The sequence below is a fragment of the Myripristis murdjan genome, chromosome 7 (genome assembly GCF_902150065.1).
Source record: "Myripristis murdjan chromosome 7, fMyrMur1.1, whole genome shotgun sequence".
Lineage (NCBI taxonomy): Eukaryota > Metazoa > Chordata > Actinopteri > Holocentriformes > Holocentridae > Myripristis > Myripristis murdjan.
The window spans coordinates 4,737,026-4,751,732 of record NC_043986.1 but is presented as its reverse complement, the minus strand read 5'-3'; the positions used below and the strand labels follow the sequence as shown (position 1 = coordinate 4,751,732).

The following is a 14,707-nucleotide window of genomic DNA, read 5'->3' as shown; positions in this document are numbered from 1 at the left end:
GCTGTTAAAAATACTAAAGTATTCAAAAGTAGAGTTTCTTTTGAACATCAACACATTGCTGGATCGCTTTCACGATGCATTTAGTACATTTTACCGATAGTACCGATACTTGAAAAATGTACTAATGTGCAACACTCAAGTAAAATGAATGCACTTAGCCTCATTGTTCGTATTTTCCGCCAACAGTGACTCAAATGTTTCGTGCTTCCCAAATAAATGATTGAATCCATTTCCGTTCTTGTGGTAATGACTTTACGTCGTGCTCCAGTTTAACTTAACTTTAGTAAATGTACCGGACTTTCTGCATGGAGTGATATATATATATATATATCAGACCTGCTTGGAGTGACCATCCATATCAAGGCTCAACTGTTCATTCACCACAGTTATTGTTCAGAAATATGGGACGCAAAGTGCCCCTGCTGACCAATCAGAATTGAGTATTCCTCGGCTCCACCTGGAGGAAAACAGATGCGTTTGCATGTGGATGAGTTTTCAACGGGCACTCTAGCAGTTAGCCGGTGGTAACTGTTTGAGTATTGGCAAGTTTGAAGGACTTCATTACCCAGAATTCCTGTGTGGGCCCATCTGTTGCTCACACACACACACACACACACACACACACATCTAAAACACACACAAATGCACAAAATACACACGCAGAGCCAGGAATCCCAGACACTTCATTCACTGGTTTGTTTGTTTATCCAGTGTTAGTTTGCCACCCAGGAGTGACCTCACACACACACACACACACACACACACACACACACACACACTCACACTCCTGAGTAAACAGCAATGTTTATCGGTGTAAACAGTTTCCCCTTTGCAGCTTTGCCTCAGTTGGCGTGTGTTAACAAAGACAGACTGCTGAACACACACACACACACACACCGTCTGAAAAAATACACCGTCACATTCACTGACACACACCAAACACCGTTAAACTCAGCTCTGTGGTGTGTTCATGTGTTTGGCTTTGAGACAGACAGACAGATACTTAAACCTATAGTTTGTATTCTTTCTGTTTATTTTCTGTTTATTTTATTATTTTTTCATTTATTTATTATTTACATTTCATTTATTATTTAATCTTTCATCCATTTAACCATTAATTCATTTTCACATATGCTTTAGGTGCAGTTTATTTGACTATTTTTGTATATATTTGTGTGTTTCTGTGTGTTTCTGTGTGTGTGTGTGTGTGTGTGTGTGTGTGTGTGTGTGTGTGTGTGTGTGTCCAGCCTGTCAGTGCTCGGGTCCTGGCTGTCTGGACGGGTCATGTGACTCGGTGACCGGACACGGTGTGTGCCGAAGTGGTTTCCATGGTTACCACTGCGAGCAGTGTGCGCCGGGCTACTTCAACTACCCGCTGTGCCAACGTGAGTCCCTGCTCTCTCTCTCTCTCTCTCTCTCTCTCTCTCAGTGAGGTCACTTACATACCAGAGGGACTTGTCCTGTTTCAAAAAAAATAATTTAAAAAAATAAGATAAAAAGCCCATATTTAGTTTCCATCAAACGGAGCATAAGCAGGCCTGTAATGTGATCAGATCAGACAGCTGAAACAACAGCCAGTGACCCATTTCAAACATCCACTGGCCGACTGGTTGGTTTGGGACAAATCGGTGCATCGGCAGAGTGTGTAAAAGCAGCGAACCCCCATACACACACACACACACACACGCTGATTGGATGAAGTTCCTGACTTGCGCTTGAAAGCAATGACGGTTTAATTTTACAATCAGAGGAGCTGGTCTCGTCTGATGTTGAGTCTCTCTCTCTCTCCCTCTCTCTCTCTCTCTCTCTCTCTCTCTCTCCCTTTCTCTCTCTCTCCCTCTCTCTCTCTCTCTCTCTCTCTCTGCAGTGTGTGGCTGCAGCACCGTCGGCTCCCTGCCCGGCGGCTGCGATGCGTCCGGTCGCTGTCTGTGTAAACCGGAGTTTCAGGGCCCTCGATGTGAACAGTGCAGATCCGGGTTCCACTCCTATCCCAACTGTCAAGGTACACACACACACACGCTCACACATACACACAAAAATCTCAGTAGAAAGTTGGACCACACTGCAAAAAAAAAAAAAAAAATCCCTAATTCGATCAATCTCATTTTCAGCGTTCGTGTCTTGTTTTCTTCTTAAAAAGCGGTAACAAATCCACCAGTGGGATGAGATAATCCCACTTGTTCCCAACACTAATCAACTTATTTCCAGAATTTTATTGAATCAAGTGTCATATGTTCTTGACCCTAGTCTTATTCTCCCTTTTTTCAACACATTTATACTTGTTTGCAATAAACTTTTTTCCTGGAACAAGTGGGATTATCTCATCCCACCGGCCATCAGATTTTTTTTCTCACCTTGTTTGAAGGGAAAAAACATCACTGAATATGAGGCTGAATGACTTGTGAACATGGGATTTTTTGCAGTCTAGAATAAGCTGAAAAAATATGAGTGATATGTTTGGCTGGACACACGTGGACACACACACGGAAACCCTAAGCACCTCCTTATGAAGTGTTATATTGCCTCATTAAATTTAACGACACTTCATTCAGGTTCTGCCTAAAAACAGACAAAACTTCCACTATAAACCTCTGGAAGTATTGGAGAAGGTGCAAGAGATGTCCATACACTGCGAAAAAAAAAAAAAAAAAAAAAAGTTCATATTTTCAAGTCATTCAATCAAATATTCAGTCTCAGGACCTCATGATTCTTGAAAGAAGGGAAAATTTTCCAATGCGCTTTCACTTGTTTTATGAACATTTCTAGAAACAAGCGTCATTGTCTTGAAACAAATCCAAATGAGACAGATCAAGGCAATAACACAGAGAAAATAACATTAAATTCAAGAAGATTCTCAAAACAACAGCATCTGTCTCACCTCACTAGCAGTTTTTTTTTCACTAATTCAAGAAAATTAAAGGTTTTACTGCTCAATACTCGACTAAATGATTTATATATGTACTTGCATAGAGGAACAGCAGTGTGACTGTGCATGTATGAATGTGAAGCAGGCCGAGGCTGAGTAAGGGTGTGTGTTCTTCACTATTAACAGGCTCAGTTAAAGCTCATGTACAATATCCCCCCTCATATGAGCATTTCATGCAACCCCCAAATGTACTAGTTGCATTTTTGTTACACTGAAGTTAAAAAAAGAAGAACATGAAAACAGCAAAAAACACAACTGCCTCTTCAAATAATGTGAAGTAATATTAATGCAAAGTAAATGTGCAAAGTGCTGCCAAGAGGTCTTTGTGCTGACATTAAAAGGTTGGCAAGGCAAGGCAACTTTATTTCTATAGCACATTCAGTGTGCTTTACATAAAAACAAGAAAAGTGAAAACAAACAATTTAAAAGAAACAAACATTTAAAAGAAATAAGAAAATCCATACAATAAAAAAGGCAATTTGCAGAAGAGAATAATAACAATTAAAATCATTATAGTTAATAAATAGGTTACAAAAGTGCAGAGACATAGAAAGGTAGAAAGAAAGAAAAAAAACTAGACTAAAATGGAGCACAAAATAGGAGCACAGCAAAAAATAATGAATGTTTTTAAAATGATAATATGATATTAACAGAGGAGAACCCTTTTTGTCTCGTCATGATTGGCCAGCTGAGGAAAAAGCATGTGGTGTTACAGGCTCTTATTCTGAAAAGTCAACTGAAAAAACTAAACACCTCTTATTATTGCTTTTTTTTTTTTTTTTTTTTTAATCCTAATGAGGTGTCTCCCTTCCTGTTGTCGCAGTGTGCAGCTGTGATCCTCGCACCTCATTGGACGACAGCTGCAGCGCGTCGGGTCACTGCCACTGCCGGCCCAATTACAGCGGCGCGTCATGTGACCAGTGCGCACCTGGTTACTATGGCTACCCGAGCTGCACGCGTAAGTGGCTGAACCAATGATGATGCTGGAAACGACTGATCCAGACAAAATGTGGACAGATTTCTGACGTTTTTTATTTCCCTGAGGAAGTTTTTTATGTCAGTCTGTGGGTAAAAAGGCAGAAGCATCCAACAATATATGAATTTAATACTTTATTAAAGTATTTATTTTTTCCTTCAGTATTGTAGTATAATGTAACTAAGGCAATCACATCCCACGGACAGTTCATTTCATTTCACTACATTCAAATTTTGCTAATTGATACACTTTGTTTATGCTGATTTGACATCATTCTTTTGGAATAAGATGATTAAATCATTACCAATTATTTAAACAGTATATTTGTTTGAAATCTTACTCATGAAAGTGCAACTTGCTGCCTGTCTTTCAAAGCCGACACGCTGATAAAAATCATTTGAACAAATTTGACTTGATCATGTGGCTCCTTTGTAACTTTCATTTAGTTACAACATTAAAAGTCTTTTTTTTAAGTGATATTTCCACTTTTTTTGGCCACCTTTCATATTCAGTAATTAATTTTTCTAACTGACGTTCAGGTGGAGTCTCCCCGCTCTCGGCTGGATTAATAAGTAAAAGAGTTTTGATGATGTGAGTCAGAGTGTTTTTGTTTCTCTCTCTGCAGCGTGTCAGTGCTCTGCTCAAGGCTCTCGCTTCTCCAGCTGCAACCAGCTGACGGGACAGTGTGTGTGTCTGCCCAACGTGGTGGGACTGAGGTGTGACAGCTGTGCACACGGCGCCTACGGCTTCCCCAACTGCCAAGGTACACACACACACACACACACACACACACACAGGGCAAATACAGATGTGTGTGCCTGATGTCATGGAACTGATGGGACCTACAGCCAAGCAGCTACCAAAATAAAGACACACACACACACACACACACACACACACACTCACACACACACACTGAGTTAATGAGTCAACAGTCATCTCATTGGTTGACTCCTCAGTGGGCGGGGCTAAATAACAACACTTTGTTTGAGTGTTAATTAGCTAATTAACTAGCAAACGTGAATGGCCTAGAAGGAATTGAGGTTAAAATATCAATAAAAATATAAATATTAATGAGTTCTTTAATTAATTTATGGCAGTGGCTTTCAGGTTTGCTTGTTAACGGGTGGGACAGGTATGAATGCAGAAGGTAAAGTATGGCTAGATAGGATTTTTTCAGTTAGTATAGCAAAGCATCATGCTATATAATATTAGCTGACTCTTTTTTTTCTCCCCTCTGTTTCAGTCATTTGTCTCTAAGCCAGAAAACCTGATCTCTTTTGAAATTTTGTTTTCTTGTTTTTTCTCCTCCTGTGTGTGTCCCAGCTGGTACGTGCCACCCGGCCGGCTCTGTTCAGCATGTAGCTCAGCCACCACTGGTAAGTTCATGCACTACAATATTTTATCATGATGAAATTTCTAATTAATTAAACTTGAAGTGTGTTAGGAGCAATGCAAAATGACTACAGCTAATAGAGCAGAGATTTGAGCTTTGAAAAAAAGGAAAAGCTTAATTTGGTTCAAATGACTAATACTCAGACTGAACAGTTTGTCTTCTTCACAATGAAACAAAACTTCTACCACCTTGTTTGCTAATTTTACATCATGCAGGCTACACTTACTGATGCTTTAAGGAAAATGCGAGTACTATACTTGTAGCGGAAATTTGATTTTAGTGAAGATTTAATGGAAACGCGTCAAATTACAAAGAAAAACGTCCAGCACACATGCAGAGGTCAGCTCTGCTGTATGACAGTAGGTTCAGTGGGAACAAGGCTCAGCAGCTACATTTGTCCATTTGATAACTCAAGTTGTTTATGTTGTTACTTTAATATAGGAAGGGAAAAAATGCTAGATATCCGGAATACCAGAATGCATTTTTTTCCTCCTGACATTTTCTGGATTCATTAAAGTCCCCATGAAATGACCTCACATGACCTCTACGTCCTGTAAAACAGAGCATCTTAAACAGTGACGTCATCATCCTGCACTAGAGGGTGTAAATTGAAATTTCAAACCAGTGAAACGTCCACAAATCTTTAAAAAAAAAATACGAAGAGTCTGATTGGTTCATTTTGCTGTCAATCACCCCCTCAGGGCCAGTGTTTGTGTCGTGAAAATGTGGAGGGCGGAGCCTGCGACAGGTGTAAAGCTCTGTACTGGAACCTGTCCCCTGACTCTCCTGATGGATGTTCCAGTAAGACACACACACACAGACACACAGACACACACACACACACACACACACACAGATAGTGAGCTAACATGTCGGACTTTCCTGCAGGCTGTGAATGCAACATCCCAGGCACGGTGAGCGGCGTGGCCGAGTGTGCACAGGTCAGTGAGCTGCAGGATGCTTTGTCCATTTCAAGGTGTTGAAGCTGCAGCACCCTCACACTGCAAAAACATCCATTCAGCACAGTCAGTCTTAAAATCTTATTTTTCCTTCAGACAAGGTAAAAAGTGTTCGTTGGATGAGATAATGCCACTTGTTTCCACTGCAGTTTCACTTGTTTCAGGATTTTTTTTTTTCTGGGAACAAATATTAATGAAATAAGGCAGAATTAGGCAGTTTAGTACAAAAACATATCACAACTGCAAACAAATTGATTTGCATTGGAAAACAAGTGGGATTATCTTATAGAACTGGCAGATTTTTTAATTTTTCCCCACTGGTTTAAAAAATACAAGTCGAGCATACTGGTCATGCCAGGTACCCTCTGAACAAATATCTGATATCAGTATCCATTGTGTTTAAATACAGTGCAGTTCCTCAGTGTTCCTCATGGGGAATTGGTGTTACAGCAGGACTGGACAAAAACAAACCTCAAACAATAAACAGAAGAAGACAAGCAATGATCCAGCTCTGAATCCATATAAAGACAATAACCCTACACAAAGAGCGTGTGTATGTTTTGCACCTTGCCTCATGAGTGCAGCAGCTCCAACTCTTTGTTTTTGCATGCATGCAGTATGTTTTGGATTGATGTTTGGCTGGTAATTAGTGCTGTGCTAATCAAAGCCTGGTCTGATCAGTGCTGGTGCTTCCTGTTCTCATCATATAAGATAATGATGTCCTCCTTGTTCATGCAGAGCACCGGTCAGTGCCACTGTAAGCCCAACGTCTGCAGTGGAACCTGCTCCTCATGTAAAGACGGATACTACAACCTGCAGGAGCAGAACTACTTCGGCTGCCAGGGTGAGTGACCGTCAGCGTCCTGTCCTTTTGTTACGCTGCAAAACATCAGCTGGCAGAGAGTTGGCACTTACCTGAGGCAGGCACACGATTACACATCCAACATCCAGATTTTTTTTTTGCTCAAGTTGCTTCACCCCTGTGCACACTGATTTGAACAGTCTGCAGGTCCGCTGGTGCTTTCATGTGTTGGTGGGAAGTTGGAAAAACAGCTCTCCTACTTGGTTGCTCGACTAGTTTCTTTGCAGCATTACAGCATTTATGTTTAATTATCACTTGTCTTCTGGGTTTGCCAACGAAGTAGCATGCAAATGCAGTCATGCACTGTTGACTTGAAAATCCAGGGATGTCTGAGCTTCCAGCAGGTACATGAATGCACCGCAAGCCCTGCAGACTTTTCAAATCAAATGCAAATCAACAACAAAAACGGAGCTTGAAAAAAAAATTAATTAGGCTGTGATCCTCGCGGGGCGTTACGTGTCCCGAGCAAGTTTCAACTCCCTGCAAGTTGATTTCCATACCGTCATGAAACGAACAGACAGTCATGGAAAGTGAGGAGTCGTGACATGAAGTATGTGTGTGAGGCAATTCAAGTTAAAGTCAAATTGGCTGTTTGGGTGCAGCACTAGTTGAAATTCGCTGATCTCATTATGGTGTTCAGTTTTATGTTTACGTGCTGTGTATGTGTCTTTCAAGGCAAAGTTATGATAGTTTTGCATTTTTTATTTGTTTTTTTGTTTTTTTTACCTTTATTTCATTCTGACATTTTGTTTTCAATTTCAGTGCAGTCTTCATTACTTTTAAAGCAGGTCTACTAGTTTAGTTTAGCTTTTAATTTTTGAAAACTCTTCGTTTTAGTTTAGTTTTTATTAGTTTCAGGGCCCTATCTTGCGCCAGACTCCCTAAACCCGCTATTTGCGGATTTAGGATTTAGGAAGAGGCGTTCCCCCGTAAAAGTTGCTATCTTGTGCACCTCCCGCTATCCGCAAAACACCTCCACTACCCGCTATATTATGCATAGGCGTGTTTTGGGCGTTACGCCAGTTAAACCAATCAGTGTGCCAGGTGCCATTGCCTTTAAGGGCAGGATGCGCCATCCTAAATCCTAAATCCTAAACCCGAGATGGAGAGAGGGAGGTAGATTTTCTCAGGGCTTCTACTGAGGCTAAAGCAAGGTGGCTTTATATACATATTATATATTATATTATAGGCGAGTTAATTCGGGAGGTGGAGCCACATGTGTCCAAGTGGACGTGTCACCAGGTTGTACTGATTGAATAAAATCCCCGGGTCACACACCACACACACACAAGAGGCAGAGGTGGAATATGTGTAAACTAATTTATTGACAAGGTAGATTGGGCAAATAAAATATTAAAAATAAAAATATAGCACAGCTGCTGGCTTATGATAAAACAATAAAACGTGCTGGCGTAAGTGTCCAATTAAAACAGTCTTTCCTCTAAACAGTCTATATGAGTAATATACTCAGTCCATTCCGGCGGCGTCCCGGTATCAGTCCGACTGTGTGCGTGGCGAGGCTCCGTCGGGGCGCGCATTGAAGCCGCCTGGGCGCGCTCTCGTAACAGCCAAAACTTTAGGGATACCGGATAGCGGGTGGTCAGGACCACCCGCTATCCGCTTTCCCTAAAGTGTGTGCGCAAGATAGCAACTTTAGGGATAGCGCATGAAACACACCCACGGACACACCTCCAGGCGCAAATGACAGAGTCGGCATAAGGATAGCGGGTAGCGGGTGGCGCAAGATACCGTTTAGGGATAGCGGGAGTTCCTAAATCCGCAATTTGCGGGTAGCGGGTAGTGGCAGCGGATAGCGGGTGGCACAAGATAGGGCCCTTAGTGTCAGTTTTAGTCCTTTTTTTGTAATGTGGGATAATTGTCAGATAAAAATTGGAAAGCGGAAAGACAGATCTCATATCCAATCAGAATACTGGATTTATGTATGGAACAAATTGACAAAAATGTAAACTAGTTTTGTAAACTCACAATACGGTCTCAGTTAGTTATCGTTTTTTCGGAAAGCCTCTTTTTTTGTGGAGTTTCTTCCTCGCTGGAATATTCGACAACCAGGACGTAGTCGCCTGGTTGTTTTTGTTATTTCATTCATTTTCATTAACAATAATAACCCTGTCTCCAGGTTGCCAGTGTGACATCGGCGGCTCGGCGGGTCAGTCCTGTGGAGAGAGGAACGGCAGGTGTCGCTGCAGGCCCAACGTGGAGGGACCCAAATGTAACCTGTAAGTCAAACAGCCGGTGGGAATATTTCAGCTCAGTAGAATAATCCATTTTATAATCTCGCGGTGCAGTGGCTCCACCGTGTGAATGCGGATCCAGCCCAGGCTGTTTCCTCTGCTGCGCTCTCTGTCCTGCTCCCTGAACGGGCCGTCCTCTTCCCGCAGCCCTCGTCCAGATCACTACTTCCCCGACCTGCACCACCTGAAGTTTGAGATCGAGGAGGGCACCATGCTGGACGGCAGGCCGGTGCGATTCGGCTACAACCCTCTGGAGTTCAGAGACTTCAGCTGGAGGGGCTACGCTCAGATGTCGCCCATCCAGGTAGGACTGAGCTCTGACCTCTGACCCCTGAACCCTGACCTCACATATCAGACATTGCCCCAGATAAGAGATGACAAACGGATTCATTACAGCAGCAAAGCTACGGATAAGAATCCAACACATAGAACATAGAGCATCACGTTTTTCAGAAATCATGCAATGCTGACTGTTGATTTGGTATTTCTGTACTGTCATGAGTCTCTAGACATGCAATATTCCAGATTACAGACAACTCAGATGTAGATTTGTTTTCTAAAATTTTTTTTCTAAAAGACAGAAAGTTTGTCTTTAAATGTGATTTTTTTTTTTTTTTTTTTTAAGAACATTAATGTATCGGTATATGTTTTGTTTATGATTGTGGCCCAGAATTATTCTCCTCCCTGCATGAAATTCACAGCTTGGTCAACAGCCGAAGGGTGTGGGTTATTTAAAATTATATTTCACTTTGCTAGATTTTTTAAATTATTATTATTATTATTATTGTTCAGCGCATATACCTCAACAGGATTTCATTATTATGTAACAAATAAGTATTTGCTGCCCTGTGGAATGAGTCACCACCTATTAATTCTAACAACAAAAAAAAATCTAAAGTGAATATATAACATATACATATGTTTTTGCTTTTGCTATTTATTGTTTGAAAAAAGAGCAGTAAAAGCTTAAAATGGATCCATAAGTTGGACGGTGACTTCCTGTGGAGGTGTGTGTGCTGAAAAGTGCAAATCCAAAGAGGAATATGATGCCATATATTTTGGGCTTGTGAATAAAAAATTAATTAATTTCTCATGGTTAGTCTGGTGCTGCTGGTTTGCTTTTGGCTTCACTGGTGATGGTACTAAGAAGTGGCCTTTGGTGTGGTTTCTCTCTCTCTTTTGGTGTTTTCTGCTCTTCCTGTCCTCCCGACCCTGCCTCTTTCCATCCTGAACGCTCCTCCTTCGCTTCTTCTTCTTCTTCTTCTTTTTCTTCTTCTTCTTTAACCCTCCATATCCCTACCTGCCTGCCGCCTGCTGCCTTGCTCGACGGCTCCGTGCCAGTCCAAGGTGTTGGTGTCGGTGTCGGTCAGCTCTCCAGACCTCTTCCGTGTGGTTCTGCGCTACGTCAACCGCGGGGGTCTGGACGTACGGGGCCGGGTGTCGGTCATAGAGGACGGCAAGAGCTTCTACTGTGGTAACTGTAAGTGCTGGGAAGAAACCGAGGATGCCGCCTCCTCCTCTTCTTCTTCTTCCTCTTCCTCTTCCTCTTCTCTGTGACTTTCTGTCGCTCGTACAGAAAGCGATAGGGGGAGGTTGTTCTCTCCGCTGCTTCTTTCTCTTCGCTCTTCCCTTGTTCCTTCACTCCAGAGGCGGTGCAGTGCAGGACCTGCTGGGTTGGACTCCACGTTTCCTCGCGGCTCCAGACTCACGCTGCCTTCCAGAGATGCCGGAAAGTCGTAAATTCCAGTTTCTTACGAGGAAAAATGCAACGGAACGGCCCTTTGAGTCAAAATCGCAGCTATCAGTGAAAGATTTCTCCAAAATGCAGCTCGTTATGATATGCTTATGGCCGTGAAGCAAAAAAAAATCCTCAAAATACACTTCAGATTTCAGCATCACATGACCTGACATCCCTCCAGACCCCTGTGTGGGAAACGGTTTAACATACATACAAATCAAAAATGTTAAAAAAATATATGGGTAATTCTTCAATTTGGGTAACTTTTCAGTCCCTGGCCTAAAATTTCATGAAAAAAATTAAAATCATATTAGGTTTTGTCACATTTGCTAAGTAGCAATAAAATTAACCCTGAACTTTTTTTATTGTCTCTTTGTCATGTATTTTTATACTTTTTAAAATGTGTTTTATGTCAAATTTTCAGTGCTTTGGCCATGTCCCTAGCCCAGAGTGTGGTACTTCAACTATGTTATAAAGTGAAAAAAAGTTTAAAAATAACTAAATTTTTACATTATACTTCTTCAAAACAAGTTGAATAAATAAATTTCACATAGATATTTCATTTTAATGTGCCATATGTGGGTTTTCTCAAACAAAATATGGCTGTCCCTAAGTACTGTGGTCATTACCATCACTTTGAACAAATCACAGAATAATAAAGTTTTTCCAAAATCAGTTCACTTAACTCATCTGCATATGTGCAGAGGCAGATGAGCACATGGCTGTCAAGAGGAAAGTTTGACATTTTGATCATCAGAAATGTAAGTAAATTCAAGATTTATATAGGGTGACAGGAGAGTATGTTTATTACACGTCATTACCAAATAAGCTTCAATGTTGTTATTTTAGTGTAGTTTTATGAAAATTTGCTCTGTTTGTGTGTAACTAGAGTGCATTTTATACAAGCTGTTGGGTTAGCCTTGCCAAGTCATACAATGAGCTATTTTTTACCAGGAAAGTAAGAAATGTCATTACCATCACACGTCATTACCACCACACAATAAGCTGTGATGGTAAAGACAAACTGTGGTGGTAATGACATTTCTTTTTTTTTCTTGCCTCATACTCAATGATTTTTCCTTATTTAATGGAGATAACTCAGTAAAGATAAAATTCACAGATATACAGTACAGGCCAAAAGTTTGGACACACCTCATTCAATGCGTTTTCTTTATTTTCATGACTATTTACATTGTAGATTCTCACTGAAGGAATCAAAACTATGAATGAACACGTGGAGTTATGTACTTAACAAAAAAAGATGAAATAACTGAAAACATGTTTTATATTCTAGTTTCTTCAAAATAGCCAACCTTTGCTCTGATTACTGCTTTGCACACTCTTGGCATTCTCTCGATGAGCTTCAAGAGGTAGTCACCTGAAATGGTTCAATTTTGAATAAATCCCCAACAGTGTCACCAGCAAAACACCCCCACACCATCACACCTCCTCCTCCATGCTTCACAGTGGGAACCAGGCATGTGGAATCCATCCGTTCACCTTTTCTGCGTCTCACAAAGACACGGCGGTTGGAACCAAAGATCTCAAATTTGGACTCATCAGACCAAAGCACAGATTTCCACTGGTCTAATGTCCATTCCTTGTGTTTCTTGGCCCAAACAAATCTCTTCTGCTTGTTGCCTCTCCTTAGTAGTGGTTTCCTAGCAGCTATTTGACCATGAAGGCCTGATTGGCACAGTCTCCTCTTAACAGTTGTTCTAGAGATGGGTCTGCTGCTAGAACTCTGTGTGGCATTTATCTGGTCTCTGATCTGAGCTGCTGTTAACTTGCGATTTCTGAGGCTGGTGACTCGGATGAACTTGTCCTCAGAAGCAGAGGTGACTCTTGGTCTTCCTTTCCTGGGTCGGTCCTCATGTGTGCCAGTTTCGTTGTAGTGCTTGATGGTTTTTGCGACTCCACTTGGGGACACATTTAAAGTTTTTGCAATTTTCCGGACTGACTGACCTTCATTTCTTAAAGTAATGATGGCCACTCGTTTTTCTTTAGTTAGCTGATTGGTTCTTGCCATAATATGAATTTTAACAGTTGTCCAATAGGGCTGTCGGCTGTGTAGTAACCTGACTTCTGCACAACACAACTGATGGTCCCAATCCCATTGATAAAGCAAGAAATTCCACTAATTAACCCTGATAAGGCACACCTGTGAAGTGAAAACCATTTCAGGTGACTACCTCTTGAAACTCATCGAGAGAATGCTAAGAGTGTGCAAAGCAGTAGCCTAATCAGAGCAAAGGGTGGCTATTTTGAAGAAACTAGAATATAAAACATGTTTTCAGTTATTTCACCTTTTTTTGTTAAGTACATAACTCCACATGTGTTCATTCATAGTTTTGATTCCTTCAGTGAGAATCTACAATGTAAATAGTCATGAAAATAAAGAAAACGCATTGAATGAGAAGGTGTGGCCTGTACTGTATTATCAATGTCTAGTACACATTTTGACTATTTTGACACTGGGGTTTTAGATGCGGTCAATTTGGGCCCTGGCTTCTATAAAACATATGTGTCTGTCTTTGTCTGTGTGTGTGTGTGTGTGTGTGTGATTTTCTGGAGGTTTAACCCCAAGGATAATATGTGTTAAAATTTTAAAATAACAGCTGTGTTAAATAACATTATTGAATAACATTTTTCTGCACCAATTCATAAATATTATGTCTGAATACTTTATAAAGGCCTCACGTGTCATTTAAAATAAATTCATACATTTTCTCTTAATAGGCTACAGTTAATTCAACATGGCACCAAAAACAACTGCGCAAAGGTCAAAAACATTAACGTTAACTGTTTTGTAACAAGGTAATAAACATTTTCTATTTCAAAAGGTGGATTTGATTCATTTTTACATTAGCTGTTTGTATCAAATGTCATTACCAAAACATTTTGTCATTACCGCAACACACAGTCATTACCACCACAGCGCATATTTTTTGAGAAAAACAAATTTATTAAATAATTTCTATATATTTATTTTGTATTTGTGAGAATTTAACATTTTTTCTTAACATTTTATCCAAAAAATATATAAGTTATTAATGTACTGAAAGCATAAATTTAATTGTCAGAGTAGCATCTAACATAATATTGAAATATCAGAACAAACAACTCCTATAAATATGTTTAAAATGAAATAAAAATCATTCTCAGCACAGCTTAGTCAAAATTAATGTTTGAAATTACATGCAATGTTTTAAAAACACCATATTTTCATGTTGTTTTGAAAAATAATTCATTATTTGATGATGTGATGGTAATGACGTTTTGTCCTGACATCTTGGAAAAACCTATAAATATATTAATATATCTGAAATAAATGGTCACAACCATCCACAAGAATGAATTCCTGAGAAAATAAAAGCAATATTCAGATGGATAAAAATATGTTTCTACAAGTTGTATTTTCTTACAATTTAAGAAGTCAAAAGTTCCCTCAATTGAAGAATTACCCATATATATAAACTGGGAATTTCGATTTTCCGGCTTTGAATCGATGGCAGTGCTGGTCTCATTCCTCTCGTCCTCCTCCCTCTTCCTCTTCATCCCTCTCTCCTCTGTCAGGTTGAGGAGGTGATGAAGGTGA

At 40.3% G+C, this 14,707-nt stretch overlaps 1 protein-coding gene across 1 annotated transcript in view; it reads left to right on the top strand.

The window, feature by feature from the left end:
* The window catches only part of lama5 (laminin, alpha 5), a 151,434-nt gene that overhangs the window by 80,702 nt on the left and 56,025 nt on the right, over window positions 1–14,707 (top strand). The window contains exons 13-22 of the mRNA XM_030056408.1: window positions 1,248–1,385; window positions 1,868–2,002; window positions 3,750–3,884; window positions 4,528–4,665; window positions 5,229–5,281; window positions 6,000–6,099; window positions 6,187–6,239; window positions 6,996–7,101; window positions 9,257–9,356; window positions 9,519–9,675. Coding sequence (XP_029912268.1) covers window positions 1,248–1,385; window positions 1,868–2,002; window positions 3,750–3,884; window positions 4,528–4,665; window positions 5,229–5,281; window positions 6,000–6,099; window positions 6,187–6,239; window positions 6,996–7,101; window positions 9,257–9,356; window positions 9,519–9,675 — 1,115 coding nt within the window. The remainder of the gene's footprint in view (window positions 1–1,247; window positions 1,386–1,867; window positions 2,003–3,749; window positions 3,885–4,527; window positions 4,666–5,228; window positions 5,282–5,999; window positions 6,100–6,186; window positions 6,240–6,995; window positions 7,102–9,256; window positions 9,357–9,518; window positions 9,676–14,707) is intronic.